The sequence below is a fragment of the Magnolia sinica genome, chromosome 2 (assembly GCF_029962835.1).
Source record: "Magnolia sinica isolate HGM2019 chromosome 2, MsV1, whole genome shotgun sequence".
NCBI classification, from domain to species: domain Eukaryota; kingdom Viridiplantae; phylum Streptophyta; class Magnoliopsida; order Magnoliales; family Magnoliaceae; genus Magnolia; species Magnolia sinica.
The window spans coordinates 18,330,344-18,353,372 of NC_080574.1; the positions used below are offsets into that span (position 1 = coordinate 18,330,344).

Consider the following 23,029-nt stretch of genomic DNA (forward strand, 5'->3'; position numbering starts at 1 on the left):
ACCCACATGGTTCCCGAGTTGCAGCCAAGTCGCGCTCGCTGCCCAATCCGCTTCAAGTTTGGATGGCCTACAAGCATGTCATGTGTATAGACCACAGGGGATGTGTGGATATGAGCACCTGTTCTCTCTTAAAAGCCGGATTATAGTCCTTGAACCTTTAATGTGTATAACGCATGGTGCGCTAAGGTTTCAGTCTGTACCAGTGGGATCCATTACTGACTGATCCAGACCAGTGGTCTGCTGGGAACCACTGCAGACGGAGCATTTCTTGAAATCTTTCTTTGATATAATAATCCTAACTCTTCAATTTATGACATGAAAATGGATGGTGAAAAAGAGAAACCAAGTTCTGGAACATGCTCAACTGAGAAAAACAGTGCCCAAAATGGGTGGTTAGGATCTTACGACAGAGGACACTTTCGTGGCACTATCCATCCACTGTTAGGCCCAAGAGAGCAACAATCTCGATCACTGATTCATGGGGCCCACTTATACAAATCGAAAACTGGAGTATAATCCAGCATATCCTCAGTAAAATTGGAGCGCAGAGCAGAAGAAATTGCTTTGGTTTGATCAACATCACCACCTTTTCGTTCACTGGCCGACGGTATCGGTGCTGCTCTACACACTGGATGTTTGGCCGGTCGGATTGGAAGGGACTGGATGGCATTGGAAGGGGTTGGAAGTTAAATCCCAGGATTGGTCGGGCGTGCCAAACAGGGCCAGTGATCTGATCCCAATCCCATGGATCTCAAGACAATTCACTGACAACACCATCATTACTTTTAAATCCCATCCAATCCACCCTAATCCGTTCAAATTTGCCTGGGACGTGTTTGGTTCGAGGGATTGGAAGGGATGGAAAGGTTTAATCCCGGGATTGGCCGGGCGTGCCAAACAGACTGGATATAGCAATCCAGGGATATAGCAATCCCATGGATCTCAAGACAATCCACTGACAACACCATCATTACCTAGAAATCCATGCCATCCACCCTAACACCATTCAATCCCTTCCAATCCATCCGGCCAAACGGGCCCTAACATTGACATGACTCCAGGAATTGTTTACACACACATCATGTTTTCTAGGAGCACTTTGATACTTTGCCAGGGCACATTATTCCATGCTAATGCACTTAGCAATCACACGGGAGCCAAACACGCAGTTAAAGCTAAACCGTTCTAATCATGGTAAAAAGTATACAAGGACATAAACTTAAACCGTTCTAATCATGGTAAAAAGTATACAAGGACATAAACTTAAAATCAGGTTAGTTTAACGTGTTCATCCCCATTATCACCATTCATCCAGAAATTAGGTTATGTATGGTCTGGATGAATCTGCATAGTATATTAGAAGATTTGCAAAGATGTACAGAGAAGATTTCTTGATAATACAATTGGAACATATCAGGCAATGTCACGTAATTGTTTAAACGATTAATGAAAGAGCAATCATAAAGAAGCAGTTACATGAGAGAAGATAGAAGGAGAAACAGGGGAAGTCAAATAGTGTCGAGCAATTATGGTAACTGCTAGAACGTTGGCATTATCTAAATGGTTAGATTAAGGCTATAAATAACAAAGGAATTCAACAAGAAGGGATGGTCTAATACCAACCAAATCAAACCAAACATTATCTTTCAATTATCAGTTAGTTACATTCTGTAGCGTAATCACTTTACTTTTCTAGATACTAAGTAAATTACATTTCTTGGTGTAATCCTTTATTTTTTGCCTGTTAATTACATTTTGTGGTGTAATCCGTTGCATTAATTAAGTAGCTAATAATTTTAGCTATAATTTGAGTATACACTTACACATTCGGTTCTACATCAGGAGGTGTTTCGCACCTGTTTTTCACGACTGACGGTAAGAATCCCTCTCATTTTTCTTTTATCTGTAACGAAAAGTTCTTTCGTACGAAAGACAAAGGTATAATACATCATCAGAGGATGAACCCTACCCTCTGAATATTGCATGATCATGTTTACACATTGAATGAGTATTTGAATATACGACCAATCTCATCAGATTTCAGTCACAAACTATGTATCTACCTATCTCGACACTTAGGGTCATAGTTGTTCACTTTGAATTAAGCTGCAAACTTAATCTTAGCAAGCCCGCATTCTAAGTGTCGAAAACCAAGCATCAACAGAACATACCTAACCTCTGGCTAGCACAGATTTGCCTGCTGATTTCAATAGATGCACAACAGAAGGTGAGTTAGGACATCGATCCATTTTTAATTTTTAGCTTATTGCCCAACCTAAGTTGGGACCCACATTTCTAATCATTGAAATTCGAGTTACATACACATCATGCTAGGGGCGCAATTGGTGAATTGACCGCAAAGGATCACAAAATTTTTATCATTATTTTATCATTCACGAGTAGAGTTGGGCACGGGACGACTCGACTCGTCCAACTCATTCAGATCCAACTCAATCCGAACCAAGTGGGTGAGTCGATCCAAATCGAGTTGACTTCATCTAATTCGATGTCAAACCAAGTCGAGTTCGAGTTACCCATTAATTTGACTTGACTCGACTTGGAGTCCAACTCGGTACTGACTCAACTTGATTTGAAACTCAACTCATATATATATATATATATATATATATATATATATATATATATATATATTAAAAAAACTCATATGACGTTTCAGATTTGAAATGCCATGTAGCTAATGGAGAGGTTACAATTCTGTCAAGTAAATATATTTTTGAGTTGTGATTTTAGCCCATAGATACCCGCTGTACCTATCCCAACTTGATGCCAAGTCGACCCAACTCAGTATTTATGACCAGGTCAGACTCGGTCCGATTAGTTCAGGCCAGACGCAGACTCGAATTTGGTCAGGCCTTCTGGACAGGGTACCGAGTCGGTCCGAGTTCAGGTCGGCCTATTTCAAGCAGAGTGGAGTTGGGTCAACCCTAACTCTGTCCAACTCGACTAGATACCCAACTATATTAATCACAAACCAACGAGATTCTCTGGTCGGCCGTGGGAGAGGTAGCGGATTGCGTGGTGTGCCACACACCACCGACCTCCATGGTATGTTGATGTCACCGTGTTCTGTGGGGGCCATCATGGTGTTCTTGTAATATCCACACCGTCGTTCAGTTTGGTGAGAAATATCATTTTATGGCATAAGCCCAAAACTGAGGCAGATCCAAATCTAAGGTGGACCACACCATAGAAAGCAGTGGGGGACAATGATGCCCGCCATTGAAACCTTTGTAAGGCCCACTATAATGTTTATTGGCCATCCAACCCGTTCATAATTTCACACAGAACTGGATGAAGGGAAAAAAAAAAAAAACATTATCAACTTGATCCAAAATTTCTGTGGCCCCAAGAAGTTTTCAATGGTGGCCATCACTGTCCCCACTGCTTCTGTGGTGGGTCCACTTGAGCTTTGGATCTGACTCATTTTCGGGCTAAGCCATAAAATCATCTCGCCAAATGGATGGACGGTTTGGATATAACACCTACATCATGGTGGAGCTCAAAGAACTCAGTGCCGTCAACACACTACGGAGGTTGGTGGGGTGTGGCACACCACGCATTCCGCTTCCAGGAGAGCTGCTGTACGCTTCTATTTTAAAAGCAGGTTAGCTGGTCCAATCATGCAAATCATGTCCAATGTTCGTTTTTTGCTTCCAGTTTAAGCCATCTCCCGTAATCCCAATTGATATAAAACGTATATTCCTACATTACTTTTAGTATGGTTTAAACAATGGAGGTGACCCTTCAGACGCAAAAATTGCAGAGTTGTAAGACAATCCAGACCGCCCAAATTACTGATCGAACTGTCGATGGAGCATAACCTAAAAAATTCAGTGAGAAGATGATAGAACCACCTGATATTTTCCTTTGAAGTTGGACCACTCACTAGTTTATTCTTAACAATCCATTTGATAGATGTTAATTGGATGGTTAGGATTACTTGATTATTATGATTTTAGAGATATGACCCATCCACTATGGGACCCACAATTTTGATGGTCTGGATATCTGTTCATCAGTGACACATGTGATCGTGATGAGACACAACCATTTTTTAACTGCTGCAGTCTGCAGGACTAAAATGAGAGTTAGCCCTATAACATTGCTTTTACCCACACTGAAAGAGTTCGTTCTACCTCTGTCGCGGATCGGAATCCTATGTGTGTCGCACCGCTAGACCACATTAGGAAATAGTAAAATGATTTGAACCGTCCATATTCTTGCTACTACCAGAATTAAGCTAATTTTCACATAAATCGCTTCCTCCATTATCCTAACCTTTGATTTTTAAAGTTTTCAATGAAAATTTTCTAATCAGTGTTATAAGTTCATTTAAAGATAATGGTAATCATCATTATCCACCAGTGTCATGAATACGAAAACATGGACGAATTCGATCACAAGAAAACTAAATCCCATGGGAGGCGACAGACGCTGGATTCTAAATCGCAACAGATGCAAAACGAACTGTCCCGCTAGCATGTCTGTGTAAAAAAGAAAAAATAATAAGAAAAGAAAATAAAAAGTTCTCTTTTCTTTCTATAATGGCATTGTGGTGGGCCTCTTCCTCCTAAAAGCGCTTTTGGCCACTACAAATACCCCCATTCTCCCCCTCATCTTCCTATCCGCCTCGGCCACTCCTCAAACAAAAAACACCATCACACTCTTATACACCCAACGGAGAGTGTATATGCTTTTGCTGTTTGAGGTAAAACCCCTTCTGCATATATACATATAACTCGTGTATAGTTAGTATGCTGGTCCATCGCCATCCCATTCACCTCTCGCTGTTGCTGTTTCTTCTTTCTTGTTACTACTTGTGGAGTCTCTCCGACTCTGTTTTCATCCCCTTTTCTTTCTTATAGCCGAGAGCTTTGTTTCTTTTAAAGCTCTCCTCGCTTCATAGATTTCCTCTTTTTGCTTCTTTGGTTACAGTGATATATATTTCTTTAAGGAGATGTCGTCGTCGTCTCCGTCGGCTGTCTGCAAAGGCCTTCGGTCGTCGTCGTTACACCTCCAACAAGAAATGAAAGTGCGTGGGATCGGATCGATACTCGGCTTTTCGGAAGAGAAGCAGAGGATTTCCGAGAAGAGAGAGTCTTTGAGGAGGACTTTCTCTGCCGATATGTCTTCCAAGAAATGGCTGGCTCAAAACCTGCCATTGGAGCTGAGGAAGACGGCCTCGTCGGAAGAGCTGAAATTAGAATCCGATAAAGAGAAACGAAGGGGAGAGATGGAAACGCCTGGGAAATTAGATATCTGGAGCTCGATTCTGTCCGAGAAGCCGAATTCGGCATCCCAGGCTCCATACATTCACCCACTGGTGAAGCAGTCAGCGAGCTCGTTGAGCAAGAAGAGTCTGGAGATTTGCACGGAGAGCTTGGGGTCTGAGACGGGATCCGATGGCTTCTCGTCTTCGAGTGAAGATGGGGACTTCTCTCTGTCTGATGTGAGCGAAAACGAGCAAGAAACAGAGCAAGAGAAAGAAGGATGTCGGAATGTGAGGAGGGAATTAGGAGCTGTGAATTACAATTGCTCGATGAACCGTCGATCAACTCCTCGATCATTCCCTCCACCACTCCCTTCCATCTCCCGCCGCGATGGGCCGTGCCTCCACATGAGGCCCCACCGCAAGGACGGCCGCCTAGTCCTCGAAGCAGTCCCAGTCACCTCCCACAACTACCTCCACGTCGAACGTGAGGGCGGACGCCTTCGACTCTCTTTCGTCAATGCTCTCACCAAAGACAATAACAAAGAAGAAGTAGATCTATTCGAGAGCGATAGAGAAGAAGAAGAAGAAGAAGAAGAAGAGAACATTTCCAAAGAAGAATCATCAGAACCCGAATTCGAAGAAGACGTAGAAGATATCTCAAGCGATGAAGACAAGGAAGAAGGAGAAGAGATCAAAGAAGCAGCATACGTCGACAGGGGAATGCTATACGTCGCGGCTGACCGCATGATGAAAGTGCACCGGTCCGCATCCATGATGAATAAGTTCATGGGTGTGTACAACAAGAACCTGAATCCATGGAGCAACAAGAAACCCGACGAGAAAGACGACCCGACCCGGATCGTGGCCCGATTAGCTCCCCCATCAACGCCGTTCAATACATACGAATGCTGGTGGAGGAACGGACACGCGGCAGTCGCGGCCCGCTCATTGGAGCTACCACAACCAAAGAAGCCAGTGCTACTTAATACTGAAGATTTAGCATATGTGAGGAGGTGCGAACAGCCTCGGAAATCCACGTTGGATTGGAAGACTCGTTGCATTGCAACCTCTTGAGTAGTTTCTAATATATAATAATTAATTATCAGTAATCCGTATTAGTTATTAATTAATTACTTCGATTATGAGTTTTATTGGCTGTCTGCTGTCATTTTTAAATGCGATATTATTCGTTAGTCGTGATTGATGAGATTAGAGGCATGTTAACGTATGTGAAATAAATGTCTTTTTTTATTTATTTATGTGGAGCCCAATCTATGTATGAATCTAATCCGTCCATCAAGTGGGAAACCTTATTTTGACGGTATATCCAATAGATTAGCCTGATGAACGGGTTTGATGAATAATACATCTCATGGAGACCCCAAATACAAATATATGGCTGGCATCTTATCCCTGTTGTTTTTCTTTGTGTGGGTCACTAGAGTTGGGATCTTCCCAAGCGTAGAATTGAGAAAAGTACCTGATGAACCGAGTGGATTTTACGTTTACAGCTGGTGGTCCCAACGGATGTTGGATGTTATGCGCCATATGTGAAACAGGTGTTTTTAGAGAGACGTGGATTGCGTCGTACCGTCCGGGCAGGACTCTGTGGGCCACCATGATGTAAGTATTTTATCCACGCCGTTCATCGCTTTGCACAGATCATTTTAAAGCTTGATGTTAAAAACAAGAAAGGTCCAAAGCTCTAGTGGACCACACCAAAAGAAAAGAAGCTGCAGTGATAATGACACCCATAGTTGAAACCTTTCTAAGGGCCACCGTATGTTTTTTTTTACCATCCAACCTATTCATAAGGTCATGTAGACGTGGATTAAGTGAAAACACAAATATCATCTTGATCCAAAACTTATCCAGCTCCGAATAAGTTTTTAATGGTGGACGCTCAATCCCCACTTTGTAGTCCACTTAAGCCTTTCATCTGCCTCATTCTTTGCATAATATCTTAAACTGATATGAGGAAAACGATGAACGTCGTGGATAAAATACTTAAGTCACAGTGGGTACCACAGAGCCGCCCGGACGGATTACCGACCGGGCGGGGGTAGGACGCAATCGGCATCCTTTTTATAGGGTTTTTAGAGCTTTTCCCGTCTTTCACACCTTTCTCAAGATGGATTCGGTCTTTTCACTCGGTATCCTGTGCTTCTTTAAAAAAGAAGATTACAGTCAAACTCCTGTCAACATTGTAATTGTGGTTATCCACATATAAATAATGTAATAACATTTATACTCTAAAAATATTATAATACTTTCTTTCATAAACTTAATGACGACTCAAGGAAGAAATATATTTGGGGAATTTAATTTACTCGAGAAATCTTGAGAGTACACATTCTCGTAACATGCTCTAACTTTCCATATTTATTAAAATTTTCTCTAGTTGTACATATGAAAGATGAAAAATCCAAATTATGCCGATCGGGAAGCCTGTTTTTTTTGCCCCATGTATGAAGAACCGGAGTGCGGATCCTCTGACTCCAGCGTTTTCATTGGTCAATGTCACTGTAAGTGACACGTCATCAGATTTTTTAAATATATTTGCGTGCCGAGTAACTCAGTATGGTAAACGTACTGAGTTAAGTCTGTAGAGCCCACAGTCATCCATGCATTGTGTCAACTCCATCCATCTCTTTTATCATCTAATTTTAGGGTTTTAAAACAAAAATTAATCATATCCAAAGATCAAGTGGACCACACCACCTGAAACAGTGTGAATTGAATTTTGCCGTTGAAAAGTTTTTGGGGGCCCACAGAAGTTTTATATCAAGATGATATTTGTTTTTTTCCATTCATCCGTGTCTTTGTGATCTTATGAACAGTTTGGATGAAAATAAACATCATTGAGTGCTTAGAAACATTTCAATGGTGAAAATCAATACTTCCACTGTTTCCTTTGGTATGGTATACTTGAGCTTTTGATATACTTCAATTTTGGGCTCGACTCTTAAAATGATATGAAAAAACAAATGGAGGGCATGGATAAACCACATGAGTTCACAGTGGGCCCAACAGAGTTTACTCAGTAATCTGATTTCATGTGTCTAATGGAGGACGCGGATTTCTTGCCAAAGCCTTTTGCAGTAATTAAGATCCTATGTAAGGATTCTGGATGGGCTCACTGCGACGTTTGTGATCAATCCAACTCGTTTATTCATTTTTAGATATCATTTTAAGACATCATACCAAAACTAAGTTGTACACAAAACTCAAATGGCTCACATGAGAGGAAACAGTGGGGATTTAGTGTCCACCGTTGAAATATTTATATGGCCACAAAAGTTTTGCATCGGTCTAATATTTTGATGTTTTCACTACATCCTAGTAAAAATGACCTTATAAACAATTTGGATGGCATATAAACATCAAGAGGCCTAGGAAGGTTTCAACGGTGGGAATTTTTTTCTCCACTCTTTCATCTTATATGGCCTAGTTGAGTTTTTTATCATCCTAATTTTTGGTTACATGCTTAAAATGAGCTCTAAAAATGGATGAATGGATTGAAATTCTTATCAACATCACGGTGGACCGCATCATACATCCCAGTGCTGGAACTTCATGCAAAAGGCTTTCCCCAGTGAATTCGCGTCCACGGTTTCTATTGGAAACAGATTGGCTACTCCCCTACCACTCGGTGCTATGTAGGCCCACCATGATGTATTTGTTTCATCCATGCCGTCCATCTATTTTTCTAGATCATTTATGGTCGGAGACCAAAAATGAGGTATAACCCAATCTCAAGTGAACCACATTACAAGAAACAGTGTTGAATGAACGTTGACCATTAAAAACTTTTTGGGGGCCATAAAAGTTTTGGATCAAGCTGATCTTTGTTCTTTCCCTTCATCTGGGTCTTTATGACCAAACCAGCAGATTGGATGTCAAATAAACAGTATGATGGGCCTTAAGAGGACTTTAATGATGGATATCCAATCACCATTGTTTTCCTATGGTGTGGTCCATATGAGATTTATATCCCTCTCATTTTTGGGATCAACCCCTAAAATTATATGTAAAAATAGATTAACGGAATGGATGAAACACATACATCATGGTGGGCCCCACAGAGCACCGACCACTACCACCACCGAGCTGGTGGTAGGGAGAGTAGCCAATCCGTTTTCGTTTTTATTTGGGATTCAGCGCCACATTGAGTAGTGAGACTCACTACTAAAGTGATGTCACCTATTTATATGGGTCCCACTATGATGTATGTTTTGTATCCACACCGTCCATCCATTAAGAGAGATCATTTTAGGGCATGAGCCAAAGAATGAATCAGATCCAAAACTCGAGTGGACCCCACTACAGAAAACAATGGAGAGAGTCACACCCACCATTTATTACGACTGAATCCAATCCAAACCTCGTCACTTTGTCTACTGAACCCCATCACTTTGTACTGCAACTCCGTCACTTTGTCTACTGAACTCCGTCACTTTGTACTGCAACCTCGTCACTTTGTGTATTGAACTCTATCACTTTATACTGCAACTCCATTACTTTGTCTACTGAACCCCGTCACTTTGTCTACTGAACCCCATCACTTTATACTGCAACATCGTTACTTTGTCTACTGTACCCCGTCACTTTGTGCTACAACCTCGTCACTTTGTCTACTGTACCCAGTCACTTTGTGCTACAATCTCGTCACTTTGTGCTGCAACCTCGTCACCTTGTCTACTGAACCCCGTCACTTTATACTACAACCTCATCACATTGTCTACTATATCCCGTCACTTTGTGCTACAACTCCGTCACTTTGTGCTACAACTCCGTCACTTTGTCTACTGAACTCCGTCACTTTGTACTGCAACCTCGTCACTTTGACTACTGTACCCCATCACTTTGTGCTGCAACCTCGTCACTTTGTGCCGTAAGCCTATCACTTTGTCAAATGAATCCACTACTTTATCTATTGAAACCCAGTCATTTCATTTGACAAGCCGCTACTTTATCTAATGAAATTCTCTCACTTTGCACATTAGCATCATCACTTTGTCTTGTGGAACCAAGTTACTCTATTCAAAAACTTGTCATTTTATCAAGCAAAACCCTATTGATTTGTCTGACAACCCCATCACTTTATCTAGTGAAACATCGTTACTTTGTCAAATGGAACCCCATTACTTTGTCGAATAATCACGTCACTTTGTCTAATGGAACCCCGTTATTTTGTCCAATAATCATGTCACTTTGTCTAGTAGAACCTTGTAACTTTGTCTAGCACATCTTTCACTTTATTTAGTGAAATCCCGTCACTTTGTCTAGTAGTCTCATCATTCTCTGTCTAGTAGAACTTCGTCACTTGCTATAGTAGACCTTTGTCACTTTCTCTTACTATATAGTCTCTTTGTCTAGTAAAACCTCATCACTTTGTCTAGTAATCCAATACTTTGTCTAGTGAATCTTGTCACTTTGTCCAACAGCCTCGTCACTTTGTCCAGCAACCTCACAACTTTGTCTAGTAAAACACAATCACTTTGTCTTCCAACCTCGTCACTTCGTTTAGTGGAACCGGGTCACTTTATCTGGTAACGTCCATCATTTTTTTCGAGAATCTGTAACTTTATCTAATGGAACCCTATTTTCTTTGTCTCGTTTAACCTTATTATACTTTATTTAGTGGAATCATGTTGCTTTGTCGGGCAACCTCTTCACTTTGTTTAATATAACTCTGTCACTTCGTCTAATAACCTCGTCACTTTGTCCAATGAATCCCGTCATTTTGTCAGTGGCCCCACATGATTTAAGGCCCACGTTGAATTGTGCCCTATATAATGTAGGTTAGAGGTGAGCATCGAGTCGATTCAAACTGAGTTAGGGCCGATCCGACTCGATTCAGTTTTGAAATAGGCCTGACTCGAACTCGACCTGACTCGGTACGGAGTCCAACATGCCTAACCTGACCCTCAACACAATCCCTAACTAGCATTTTGCTAATCCCAAGCAAAATACGCGAAAAATAAGTTGAGAATTACAAGACAATTTCTATAAACTCGAGTGATTTTTGAAAAACAATCTAGATATGAGAATTCTAAAATTCATGAATGTTGGGTTTTCTTTCTCCTGGAATCAAGCACACAGTGAACTTCATAATCAAGTTCAAAGTATTAATCTATTAATTAGAAAAGTTCTAAACATCGAGTTCCATGTGTGTAGGTGTAATTTCGGCTTATCATCATTAAGAGATCCAATCGTCAATTTCATGATAACATTGATAGTCAAAACGGGTATTCAGGACAACCAAAACTTGCCTTACAGATCATCCTTTCTTCATTCTACCAACTTTTAATTTTTTTTATTTTATTGTATTTTTTATTTTTTTTAAAAAAATAACGCCAAGGAAGGGAATCAAATCTTTACCTTTAGGGAGCAAACCTATGGTGAAGACCAGTTACCCAACCCTTTCCGAATGTCAATCATGAGTAATCGAACCTTCACCTATAGGGAGGAAACCTATGGTGAAGTCCATTCGCCCAATTTTTAATTTTTATTTTTATTTTTATTTTTTATTTTATATATTTTTTATTTTTTAAGGGCAGGCTGGTTCCTTTCATACTTAGTGATTACCAAGTTACCCCTTCAATATTGACTAAAACCTTAATGTGTAAGCTGGATGTGACATGTGAAATCCTGACTCAATCATTGTTTACAACTTCTAATCCTGGATTATCAATTCAAACTGAACTATGAAATCTAATAGATAATTGAATCTAAGAGTCATAAATCCAACATTACTTATCTTGTAATTCTAAATCCAAGATGGCCGTCAAAATCACTTCGAATTCATACGAAATTTCAAAGAAATTTAAAAATTTTCACAATTTCTGCTCAAGACCAAGAAAACACTGATTAGGTAGCCTAATCTCCCACCCCCAACTAAAAATCTACATTGTCCTCAATGTAAAAGAAATAAGCATGCAATGCACATGGGACAATGAAAATATAAGAGTGATGGAAAGATAGTACCTGGATGAAAGAATCAAGAGGCGTTCCAAAGATATTTACGAAAGAGTGGGTCAGCATAAGAGAGAAACTAACAGAGGTAAAATAAAAATAACAAAAATAAAATCCTACCTACACCACTTTCGCAGGTGTTTTCGATTGCATTTAGCATATGCAACAAGCCTTTAAACCCCTAGGTTGCCCCTAGTGGACGAGTTGTAGTCTCGTGAGGGTTTGCAGCAATATTACCCACAAACATTGAACTAACTAACTAGGAAAATGAAACAGAATGAAAAGCTGGGTTGGCTCCCAGGAGCGCTAAGTTTACCGTCTATCGTAAAACAGCATAAAGAAAACTATCCTAGTCCTATAAATGCAGGAAACCTACCTATACCTCCATCAGACTAGGAGATCAATCCTGGTAAACAGGATCAGTCAGAGGTATGGACATGTCCTCTGAATCAAATTTCTCGACAAATGGCTTTAAGAGATGTTCATTTACTTTAAACTCCTTACCATTGTCAGGATCTCTTATCTCAACGGCCCCATGAGGATACGCAGTGACCACAATGTAAGGGCCAGTCCAATGAGATCGAAGCTTACCTGGAAAGAGATGTAATCGAGAATTATATAAAAAGACTTTCTGACCAGGTGTGAATGATTTCTGTAGAATACGTTGGTCATGAAACGCCTTCATTCTGTCTTTGTAAATTCTCGAGTTCTCGTACGCATCGTTCCGGATTTCTTCAAGTTCATTTAATTGAAGTTTACGTAACGAACTAGCGTTGTCCAGATTGAAATTTAGATTTTTGATCGCCCAGTACACTTTATGTTCCAACTTCACAGGCAAGTGACAAGCTTTCTCATAGACAAGTCTAAAGGGAGACGTTCCAATAGAGGTTTTAAAAGCAGTACGGTATGCCCATAAGGAAACAGTCAATCGGATTGCCCAATCCTTACGATCAGGGTTAACCGTTTTCTCTAGGATATGTTTGATCTCCCTATTGAAAATCTCAACTTGTCCACTTGTCTGTAGATGGTATGGGGTGCTCACCTTATGAGAGATACCGTATTTCTTCATTAAGCTCTCGAATGGTCTATTACAAAAGTGCGAGCCCCCATCACTAATGATGGCTCGAGGCGTCCCGAACCGCGAAAGGATGTTCTCTTTTAAGAATTTAATGACCGTGCGATAGTCATTATTTCGGCACGGGATTGCTTCGACCCATTTAGTGACATAATCTACAGCGAGCAAAATATATAGATTTCTAAAAGATTGGGGGAATGGTCCCATGAAATCAATGCCCCAGCAATCAAATGCCTCGATGATAAGAATGAGATTCAAGGGCATCATATTTCGACGGGACAACGCTCCTAATTTCTAACAACGCTCACAAGCTTTGCAAAACTCATGAGTGTCCCTGAACATAGTAGGCCAGTAAAAACCACACTGCAAAATCTTGGCTGTGGTCTCTTTAGCAGAAAAGTGACCACCACAGGCCTGTAAGTGACAAAAGGAGATGACACTCTGATGCTCATCGTCTGGCATACATCTCTCTAGGATTTGGTCTGGACAATATTTAAACAAATATGGATCATCCCAGAAAAAGTTACGTACCTTAGTAAAGAATTTCTTCTGATCTTATGCAGTCCAATGTGTCGGTATGGAACCTGTGGCAAGATAATTAGCGATATTAGCGAACCAAGGCGAATGGGAGACTCTGAACAGTTATTCATCAGGGAACATGTCATTGATATGGGCCGCCTCAGGGAAATCAGTGGTATTAAGGCGAGACAGATGATCGGCCACTACGTTCTCTACTCCCTTTTTATCTTTAATTTCTAAATCAAATTCTTGGAGTAGAAGGATCCATCGTATCAAACGAGGCTTAGAATCATTCTTAGAAAGAAGATACTTAAGTGTCGCATGATCTGTGTAGATAATGATCTTGGATCTGATCAGGTAGGACCTAAATTTATCCAAAGCGAACACTACGGCTAGGAGTTCCTTTTCAGTAGTCGAGTAGTTCACTTGGGCAGGATTTAAAGTCCTACTTGCGTAATGAATGACGTAGGACCTCTTATCTTTTCTCTGACCTAGAACCGCTCCAAGAACATAATCAGATGCGTCGCACATAAGTTCAAAAGGGATGCTCCAGTCGGGTGGTTGTATGATGGGTGCACTAGTCAACATGCCCTTAAGCTTAGTGAAAGCTTCCTGACATGGCTCAGTCCACTCGTATGGTGCATCCTTTTGAAGTAGATTACATAAAAGACGAGAGAGGAGACTAAAGTCCTTTATGAATCGTCTGTAAAACCCTGCGTGTCCTAAGAAGGATCGCACATCTCTGATGTTCTTGGGTGGAGGTAGGTTAGAGATAAGATCAATTTTTGCCTTATCTACCTCAATTCCCTTGGACGAGATGATATTTCCAAGGATAATTTTCTTCTGAACCATGAAATGGCACTTCTCCCAATTAAGTACCAAGTTCTTTTTTTTACATCTTTTCAGCACACATTTAAGACTCTCTAAGCACTCGCTGAAAGATGAACCGAAAATAAAGAAATCGTCCATAAAGACCTCTAGATATTTCCTCACCATGTCAGAAAATATACTCATCATACATCGCTGAAATGTGGCAGGGGCATTACATAATCCAAATGGCATCCTTCTGTAGGCAAAGGTGTCGTAAGGACATGTAAATGTAGTCTTTTCCTGGTCCTCAGGGGCGATTTCAATCTGATTGTAGCTCGAATACCCGTCAAGGAAACAATAATAGGAATGACCAGCTAGCCTTTCCAAGATTTGATCAATGAAGGGCAAAGGAAAGTGGTCCTTCCTCGTGGCGGTATTCAGCTTCCTGTAGTCAATGCACATTCTCCAACCAATAGTAACTCTAGTTGGCACGAGTTCATTATTAGCATTGGCTACGATGGTGATCCCGGACTTCTTAGGAACCACCTAAGTTGGACTCACCCATTGACTATCGGATATAGGGTATATGATACCCACATCTAATAGTTTAAGAACCTCAGCCTTAACCACTTCCCTCATGTTTGGATTTAGTTTACGTTGTGATTGCCGAGCGGTCTTAGCATTATCCTCAAGATAAATGCGGTGAGTGTAAATCGAGGGGTCGATTCCCTTGAGGTCTGCTATCGTCCATTCAAGGGCTCCCTTATGCTCAATGAGAGTAGATATGAGCATACTCTCCTGTTCTTTCTCCAGGTGGACAGAGATCACCACTGGGTATGTCTCATCTTGACCTAAATAGACATATTTCAAATCAGAGGGTAAAGGTTTTAGGTCAAGCTTCGGTGGCTTAAGGTTAGACGGTAGAGGCACTACATCAGTTTAGGGCAACTCTTCAAATTGTGGCCTCCATCGGTTAACTTCAAGTACCGGTACAATATCAAGTAAGGCACACGTCTCCCTGATCATGTCATCATCAAAATCATGGGAGTGGGCTAGGCACGTCTCTAGAGGGTCAGAGGATAAGGTCAGAGGTGTCGTATCTTCCACTAAAGAGTCAATTCTGTTAATGTCGTGGAAATTATCATCATCCTCTAAGTTTCTGCCGTTATTGAAAAAGATGTTTGACTCCAATGTCATATTCCCAAAGGACATAGTCATGACACCATTCCTGCAATTGATAATTGCGTTTAAAGTGGCAAGGAATGGGAGACCAGGAATGACGGGAATCTGAGTGCTCATGTTATTGATGGGTTCGGTGTCCAGGATGATAAAATCTACAAGGTAGTAAAATTTATCAACTTGGACCAACACATCCTCAATTATCCCTCTTGGTACATGAACAGAGCGATTAGCAAGTTGTAGTGTGGTTAGGGTGGGTTTTAATTCACCCAAACCTAACTGTTTGTATACCGAGTAGGGAATCAGATTGACGCTCGCTCTTAAGTCAAGAAGTACATGATCAATTCGATGGTCCCCGATTACACATGATATGGTTGGGCTACAGGAATCTTTGAATTTCTGTGGCACGTCTTGCTTTAGGATGACACTCACTTTCTCAGTCAAGAAGATCTTCTTTTGAATACTCTGTCGTCGTTTGGTCGTGCATAAGTCTTTCAGGAATTTAGCATATGAAGGTATCTATTTTATGACATCAAGTAGAGGAATGTTGACTTTCACTTGTTTCAACACCTCTAGGATATCCTAAGAGTTAGAGAGAGGTTTTGGTGCGACCAACCGTTGGGGAAATGGAGCCACTGGCTTTTCTAGAAGTTCCGGTTCTAATTTTTGTGGGGTCTCACTAGATCCATTATTGTTGTCCTCTTCTGGTTCTTGAGGCTTTTCGGGCCTAATCGGGAGGGTTTTATCAATGATCTTCCCACTCCTAAGAGTGGTGATGGATTTAGCATGCCCCATTTGATTTGAAGAGCTGGGATCACTTATCTAGTAATGCGGTTTAGGATTGGGGAGCGGTTGTGTAGGAAGCATCCCTTTTCTATAACCGTCATACGTGAATCTATCTTTTGCATAAAGTCTCGCATTGCCTGGGTTAGCTCTTGCATGGAATTTTGAGCCGGTTCTTCTTGAGGTTTCCCCTGATTTGGATTTTGATTAAAGAAATCTTAAGGAGTAGCAGTTTGTTCATTTCTCCAACTAAAGTTTGGATGATTTTTCCAACCAGGATTGTACGTATTAGAGGTTGGTCCATTGAAAGGTCTTTGATAATTATTTACGGCATTGGATTGTTCATTCAATACTTCTCAAAAGGCGGGTATCGTAGGACAATTTTCAGTTGTATGAATGTTGCAATCACAGATGCCGCAAACACTTTCATTAACCTTATCCTGCTTTCCTTCCTTGGCCTCAACTTTCCTTATGAGCGTAGTCACTTTACACTTGAGATCATCCTCTTCTTTCAAGAGATACAATACACATTTCTCCTTTAATTGAGTCGGCCTAGACGTGGTGTTCAATTTTGGGTAATAATCCCATGATTGTATTTTTTCAGCAAGACTATCGAGGTAATCCCATACCTCATCGACATTTTTATTAATGAATTCTCCATTACACATTGTCTCGACCATTTGGCGCATGGATGATGTCAGTTCAACGTAGAAAAAATTTGTAATGCGCCACGTTTTAAAGCCGTGTTGTGGGCATGAACTGACCAAATCCTTGAACCTTTCCCAACATTGGTAAAATGTTTCATCCTCCTTTTGGGTGAAATTCATGATTGCTTTTCTAAGGGTAATCGTTTTATGATGTGGAAAAATTTTCTTTATAAATTTCCTCTGCATATCATTCCATGTGCCAATGGATCTAGGACGCAGTGAATGTAACCACGTCTTAACCTTCTCCTTTAAGGAAAAAGGAAAGAGTCTCAGCCTGACTGTGTCCTCAGACACATTTTGAAAATATAAAGTGGCTATGATCTCATCAAACTCTTTCAAATGTGGATATGGTTCTTTAGATTCAAGCCCATGGAACTTAGGAAGGAGTTGGATAACCCCTGGCTTGATGTCCATATGTCCTGTATTTTCAGGAAAAATCATGCATGAGGGCGTACTCACCCACGCTGGTTGTAAATAATCTCGTAAAGTACGAGGCGGGGGTGCTTGATGCACCTCATTCTCATCCTGAATGTCTTCCACCCTGGGTTGAGGTAGAAGAGGTTGGTTCTCAGTCATCACTTCAATTAACTCAGGGGATTCGAGTGGTGTTTAGTCCTGCGATGGATAGTTAACCCCTCAACCAATCCTCCTTCAGTCAGGAGATGTTGAGTGTTGTCACGGGCCCACTTGGGCATGAAACACTCGCAGCCCTCAATCAAATTCGAAACCTAATACTAAGAAAGGAAAAGAAAATCTAAAAAGAAAGAGAGGGTTGGAAAGAAGTTACCAAATTGGAGTTCCTAAGTTAAAAACCTGCAAAATAAAATAAAATAAATTAGATTCTAAAAAGAGAAGAAAATTCCTTAAAAAGAAAGATAGCAGTAAACTGATTTCTAAAAGAAGGAATTCCTAAAAGAAAGTGGAAATTTCTAAAATAAATTAGGAAAGTCTTAAACTAGAAAGTAAGTTCCTAAAAGAAATTTAAAAAATAGAAAGTAGAAAAAGAGCTTACCAAATTAGAAATTTCTATCTTAAAAGCCTATAAAATAGGAAGGTTAGTTTTTAAACAAAAAGTTTACAAGTAGAGAATTTCTAAAGATAAATTAGGAAACTAAGTTAGATTCTAAAAGAGTTAGAATTAGAAAGTTACTAAAAATAAAAATAGAAAGTTAGTTTCTAAAAAAGAAAGTTCTAAAATTAGAAAGTTTCTAAAATAGAAAATCTAAACCTAAAATTAGAAAGAGTAGAGGAATTAGAAAGGGATTACCAATTAGAAGTTTATGTCAGGATCCTACAAAACAAGAAAACAAATTAGTTGCTAAAAATAAAATAAAATAAAAACCTTTAACCTAAAGTTAGTAAAATCTTAATCTTAACCAAATTCTAAAACTAATTAATCTCAAAAAACGTAACCGTCAATCCCCGGCAACAGCGCCAAAAACTTGTTCACACCCCAAGTATAGGGTTGTGATGTAGTAATAAACTCGGTAAGACTGAGGTCGAATCCCAAGGGACCGAAACTTGTACGTATTCTGAAACTAAGTAGAACTAGGACTAGACTAAGATGAAATCTAAATCGACTGTAATTTGAGGAAATAATGGTGTAATAGGAAAATAAAATTATAAATTTCAGGAAAAGAAAACTAGGGATCAGAGGGTCCACTTGTAGAGATCAGAGAGATCTTATGCCATCACCATGAAAATTAAACTGAACTTCCTTTAATATAGTTTTAAAGAGATGAAAGGTATATAAATTAGAATGGATTCCATCATCAAACCATGCCCAAGAGACAAAGCAAACAACAGAATTAAACTAATTATCAACCAATCAATAATGCATGAAAGTTAGAAAGGATATCGTCATCCAACCATGCTCAGGAGACGATGGTGAACAACAGGGCTTCCTGACGTCATAAACATCAAAAGGAGGAAGAAATACTCAAAGCCATCGCAGATCTATTGTAATTTCAGTCACAACAAACCATTAAAAAAACTGAAAGTATTCCTTTTAATTGAACTAAAATCAACATCAGTCAGTCTAGCATAAATCAAAGGCATAGAGTCAGTACCATCACGCCACAAGCTTCACCTCTTAGCCCTAGCTAAGAGGTTTAGTCGACCATGATTAGGCTAAATCCAAAATAAACAGAAGAAAAGAAGAAAAGAAAAAGAAAAAAAAACAAATAACTCTACTTTCTCCCTCTCGGCTCATGTCCAGCTGTTCAAGCACCCAAGCCATGATCCCCTCCTCCCACGTTCTCTCTCTCCTTTTATCAGTCCTACAGACGGTGGCTGGAGTTGGTTTTGAGGCGGTGGAGAATGCGCAATTGCTGTTTACGCACAGCAGCGTGCGCAACACCTTTCATAGGAGAAACACAACCCAAACTAACTTGCATTTTAACGAAAATTGCAGGACATGAGCGGTATGTCCTTGGAATTTGGCATAGTGGCACTGGTCGACTCTTCCTTGGCTTTCATATGGACGGTCCAGATCGATCGAATGGGCCATTTTGGTGGGTCATAACGTCAAATCGCGTCCGGTTTTCACGGACGCACGGCCTGTGCAAAAAAGTTACGCTGTGATGATTGGTGGGCCCCTGTTCAGCATCGGTGAGAAAATCCACTCCATCCATTAGCTTCTTGGCGAGCTTTCGGGTGGGAATGAATGGTTTTTGAGTGATTTTGATATGGCCCACCTACTTGATCTTACATCCATCTGATCTGTGTTTGAAAGGTTAGGAACCCATCGTCGCTATTTCCTGGAATTATGTCACCTAGGTGGTGATAAGAGGATTGGTGGGATTCCAATGGACGGTCCGGATCGGACCTTCGACGCACGGTGGTGGCCCATAAGAATCCAACCGCGGCTCCATTTCACGCCGTAGGAAACACAGTTTCCTATTTTGAGAAAGAGACTAGGTCAAACCGAGTTTTGACCGGACTCCCAGTCCGGTGTACCTCTCGTGCTCATGTACCCTGTGTACATGCAATATACACGTGGGGCCCATAGTGATGTTTGAGAGAAATCTGCTCCGTCCATCTATTTTGCTACCTCATTTAAGGAGTTGAAACCAAAATTGAAGCATTTTCAGATACCAAGCGGGCCCCAAATCACTGATTTATGGACTGATTTGTCCGTTGGGCCACTTCCAGAGGGATTCATTGGCTGAAATTTGACATGTACAGTTAGTTTTTTGTCCTCGAGCCATGTATAAGTTTCAAGCCAAACAGATGATGAAAACCCAGTGATCTTGCATTCTGGCTGACTTTCAAGCCACTTGAGCTTCAGTTTCTCGATTTTTGTGGATCCTTGGCGTGTAATTCTGTCGATCTTAGTCCCCTGGAGTCCGTGCCTTTCCTTTAGTGTCATCAGAGCATTAAATCCGTGCTTTAAGTTTCCTTTTCAGTCCATGCTCGTAAATACACTCTGCATCACAAACATGATTAAAGTGGGCCATTAAACGGTATCATGTTCGTAAATTCAAGCAATAACTGGGGTCTAATATGCAATATTTAACCCTCAATATAATCCGATCCAAGTCCGAGTCTATCTTAGACTAATTTGGACTGAATCTGACTCGATCACAAGTACCGATTCAGGTCAAGTCTTAAAATAATATGAGAAAAATGATGAATGGAGTAGATATACAACGCAGATATCAAGGTGGGCCCACAGTGAAGATCCTACGGACATCACTCATCTTGGGCCGCAGCTAATATTCCTTGTTAATCAAGCAGATTTTGTAAATATATTTTTTTATCTTATAAAATTGTCGTGAGATGACATGACCTAATTAAATTTTAGAAGAAAGAAATTAGAGGTGGATTAGCTATCGACACGTTGAGTAGCTAGACTCGCTACTGAAGTGACACCACCAAGTTCTGTGGGGCCCACCATGATGTATGTGTTGTATCCACATTGTACATCCATTTGGAGAGATCATTTTAGGGCATGATCAAAAGAATGAGGTAGTTCCAAAGCTAAAGTGAACGCCACCATAGAAAATAGTGAGGAGAGTGACGTCCACCATTGAAGCCTTCCTAAGGTCCACCATGATTTTTATTTGAGATATCACCTGTTCTTAAGTTAACACAAATGTTAAAGAAACGGAAACACAAATATCAGCCTAATCTTAAACTTTTGTGGCCCTTAGAAGTTTTTAATGGTGAGCATACTCTCTTCACTGTTTTTTGTGGTGGGGTCCACTTAAGTGTTGGATCTGATTCATTCTTTGGCTCATGCCTTAAAATGATCTCTCCAAATGAATGGACAGTGTGAATACAAAACATACATCATGGTGGGACCGACATAAATATGTGACGTCACTTTAGTAGCAAGTCTCCCTTCTCAACCTGTGCACTGAATCCCTAAATGAAAACTTAAATAAAAATCACAGTGGACCTTAAGCTAACATAGACATTATTGAAGAAGGGAAAACACAAATATCAGCTTGATGGAAAACTTTTGTGACCCTCTGAAGTTTTAATTGGCGAGTATGACTCTCTCCACTGTTTCTGTGTTGGGGTCTACTCGAGTTTTGGATCCGATTCATTTTATGGCTCATGCCCCAAAATGATCTCTCCAAATGGATGGACAGTGTGGATGCAAAGCATACATCACGGTGGGTCCCACATAATTAGGTGACATCACTTTAGTAACAGTCTCGCTACTTAACCCGTGCGCTGAATCCTCAAATAGAAGGTAGCTAATTGCCGGAATGAATTGGCTACTCCCCCTGCCACCGGCTCGGCGGCTGGTGGTCATCCATTTTTATGTATAATTTTAGGGCTTTATCCAAAAATTAGAGGAATATAAATCTTAGATGAACCACACCCAGGAAAACAATAGTGATTGGATATCCATCATTAAAATCCTCCTAAGGCCCACTATACTGTTTATTTGACATCTAATCTTTTGATTAGGTCATACAGGCCTAGATGAAAGGAAAAAAACAAAGATCAGCTTGATTCAAAAGTTTTATGGCCCCAAAAAAGGTTTTTAATGGTCGACGCTCATTCAACATTGTTTCCTGTAATGTGGTCCACTTGAGATTGTGATATACCTCATTCTTTTTCTCAAACCATAAAATGATCTGGAAAAATAGATGAACGGCATGGATGAAACACATACATCACGTGGGGGCCACAGAGCACCGACCACCCGCCATTGGCCGGTGGCAGGGGGAGTAGCCAATCCGTTTCCGCTGATTGCGTGGTGAGTAACTTATTATGTCAGTGTACTAAGTAAACTCCATGGAGTCCACCATGATTTTATGTATTTTATCCGCTCCGTCCATAAATTTTACCAGATAATTTTAGGGCTTGGGACTAAAAATAAAGCATATACAATGTTCAAGTGGACCACACCATAGGAAACAGATGAATTGAATGTTTACCATTGAAAATTTCTCGGGGCTACAAAATTTTTGGATCAAGCTTATATTTGTGTTTTCTCTTCATCCATGCCTTTATGATCTTATGAACTGGTTAGATGACAAATAAACATCACCGTGGGGCCTAGCAGGGTTTCAACAGTGGAAATCATTATCCCCACTGTTTACAGCGGTATGATCCACTTGATATTTGGATATACTTTAATTTTGGGCTCAACCCCTTAAATTAGATGGAAAAATAGATGGACGGCCTGGATAGACAACATACATACAAGGTGGGCCCAACTACGGTGAGAGCAAAAGCATGCCGTAATCAGTATGCAATCCGATTTCCAAGCGAAACCGTTTTAAT

At 40.5% G+C, this 23,029-nt stretch overlaps 1 protein-coding gene and 1 non-coding gene across 2 annotated transcripts; both read left to right on the plus strand.

The window, feature by feature from the left end:
* The first annotated feature begins 4,639 nt into the window (after positions 1 to 4,639).
* LOC131236496 (protein FAF-like, chloroplastic) lies at positions 4,640 to 6,484 on the plus strand. Its single transcript, XM_058233715.1, has 2 exons — positions 4,640 to 4,729; positions 4,957 to 6,484. The coding sequence occupies exon 2, from the start codon at positions 4,979 to 4,981 to the stop codon at positions 6,305 to 6,307; it is 1,329 nt and encodes a 442-aa protein (XP_058089698.1). The 5' UTR covers positions 4,640 to 4,729; positions 4,957 to 4,978; the 3' UTR covers positions 6,308 to 6,484.
* A 10,831-nt stretch (positions 6,485 to 17,315) lies between these two features.
* LOC131238185 (small nucleolar RNA R71) lies at positions 17,316 to 17,422 on the plus strand. Its single transcript, XR_009167595.1, has one exon. It is a non-coding gene; the product is annotated as a small nucleolar RNA R71 (small nucleolar RNA).
* The last annotated feature ends 5,607 nt before the right edge of the window (positions 17,423 to 23,029 follow it).

Coding starts and splice junctions, on each gene's coding strand:
- LOC131236496 (XM_058233715.1), top strand. CDS start 4,979: ATGTCGTCGTCGTCTCCGTCGGCTGTCTGCAAAGGCCTTCGGTCGTCG.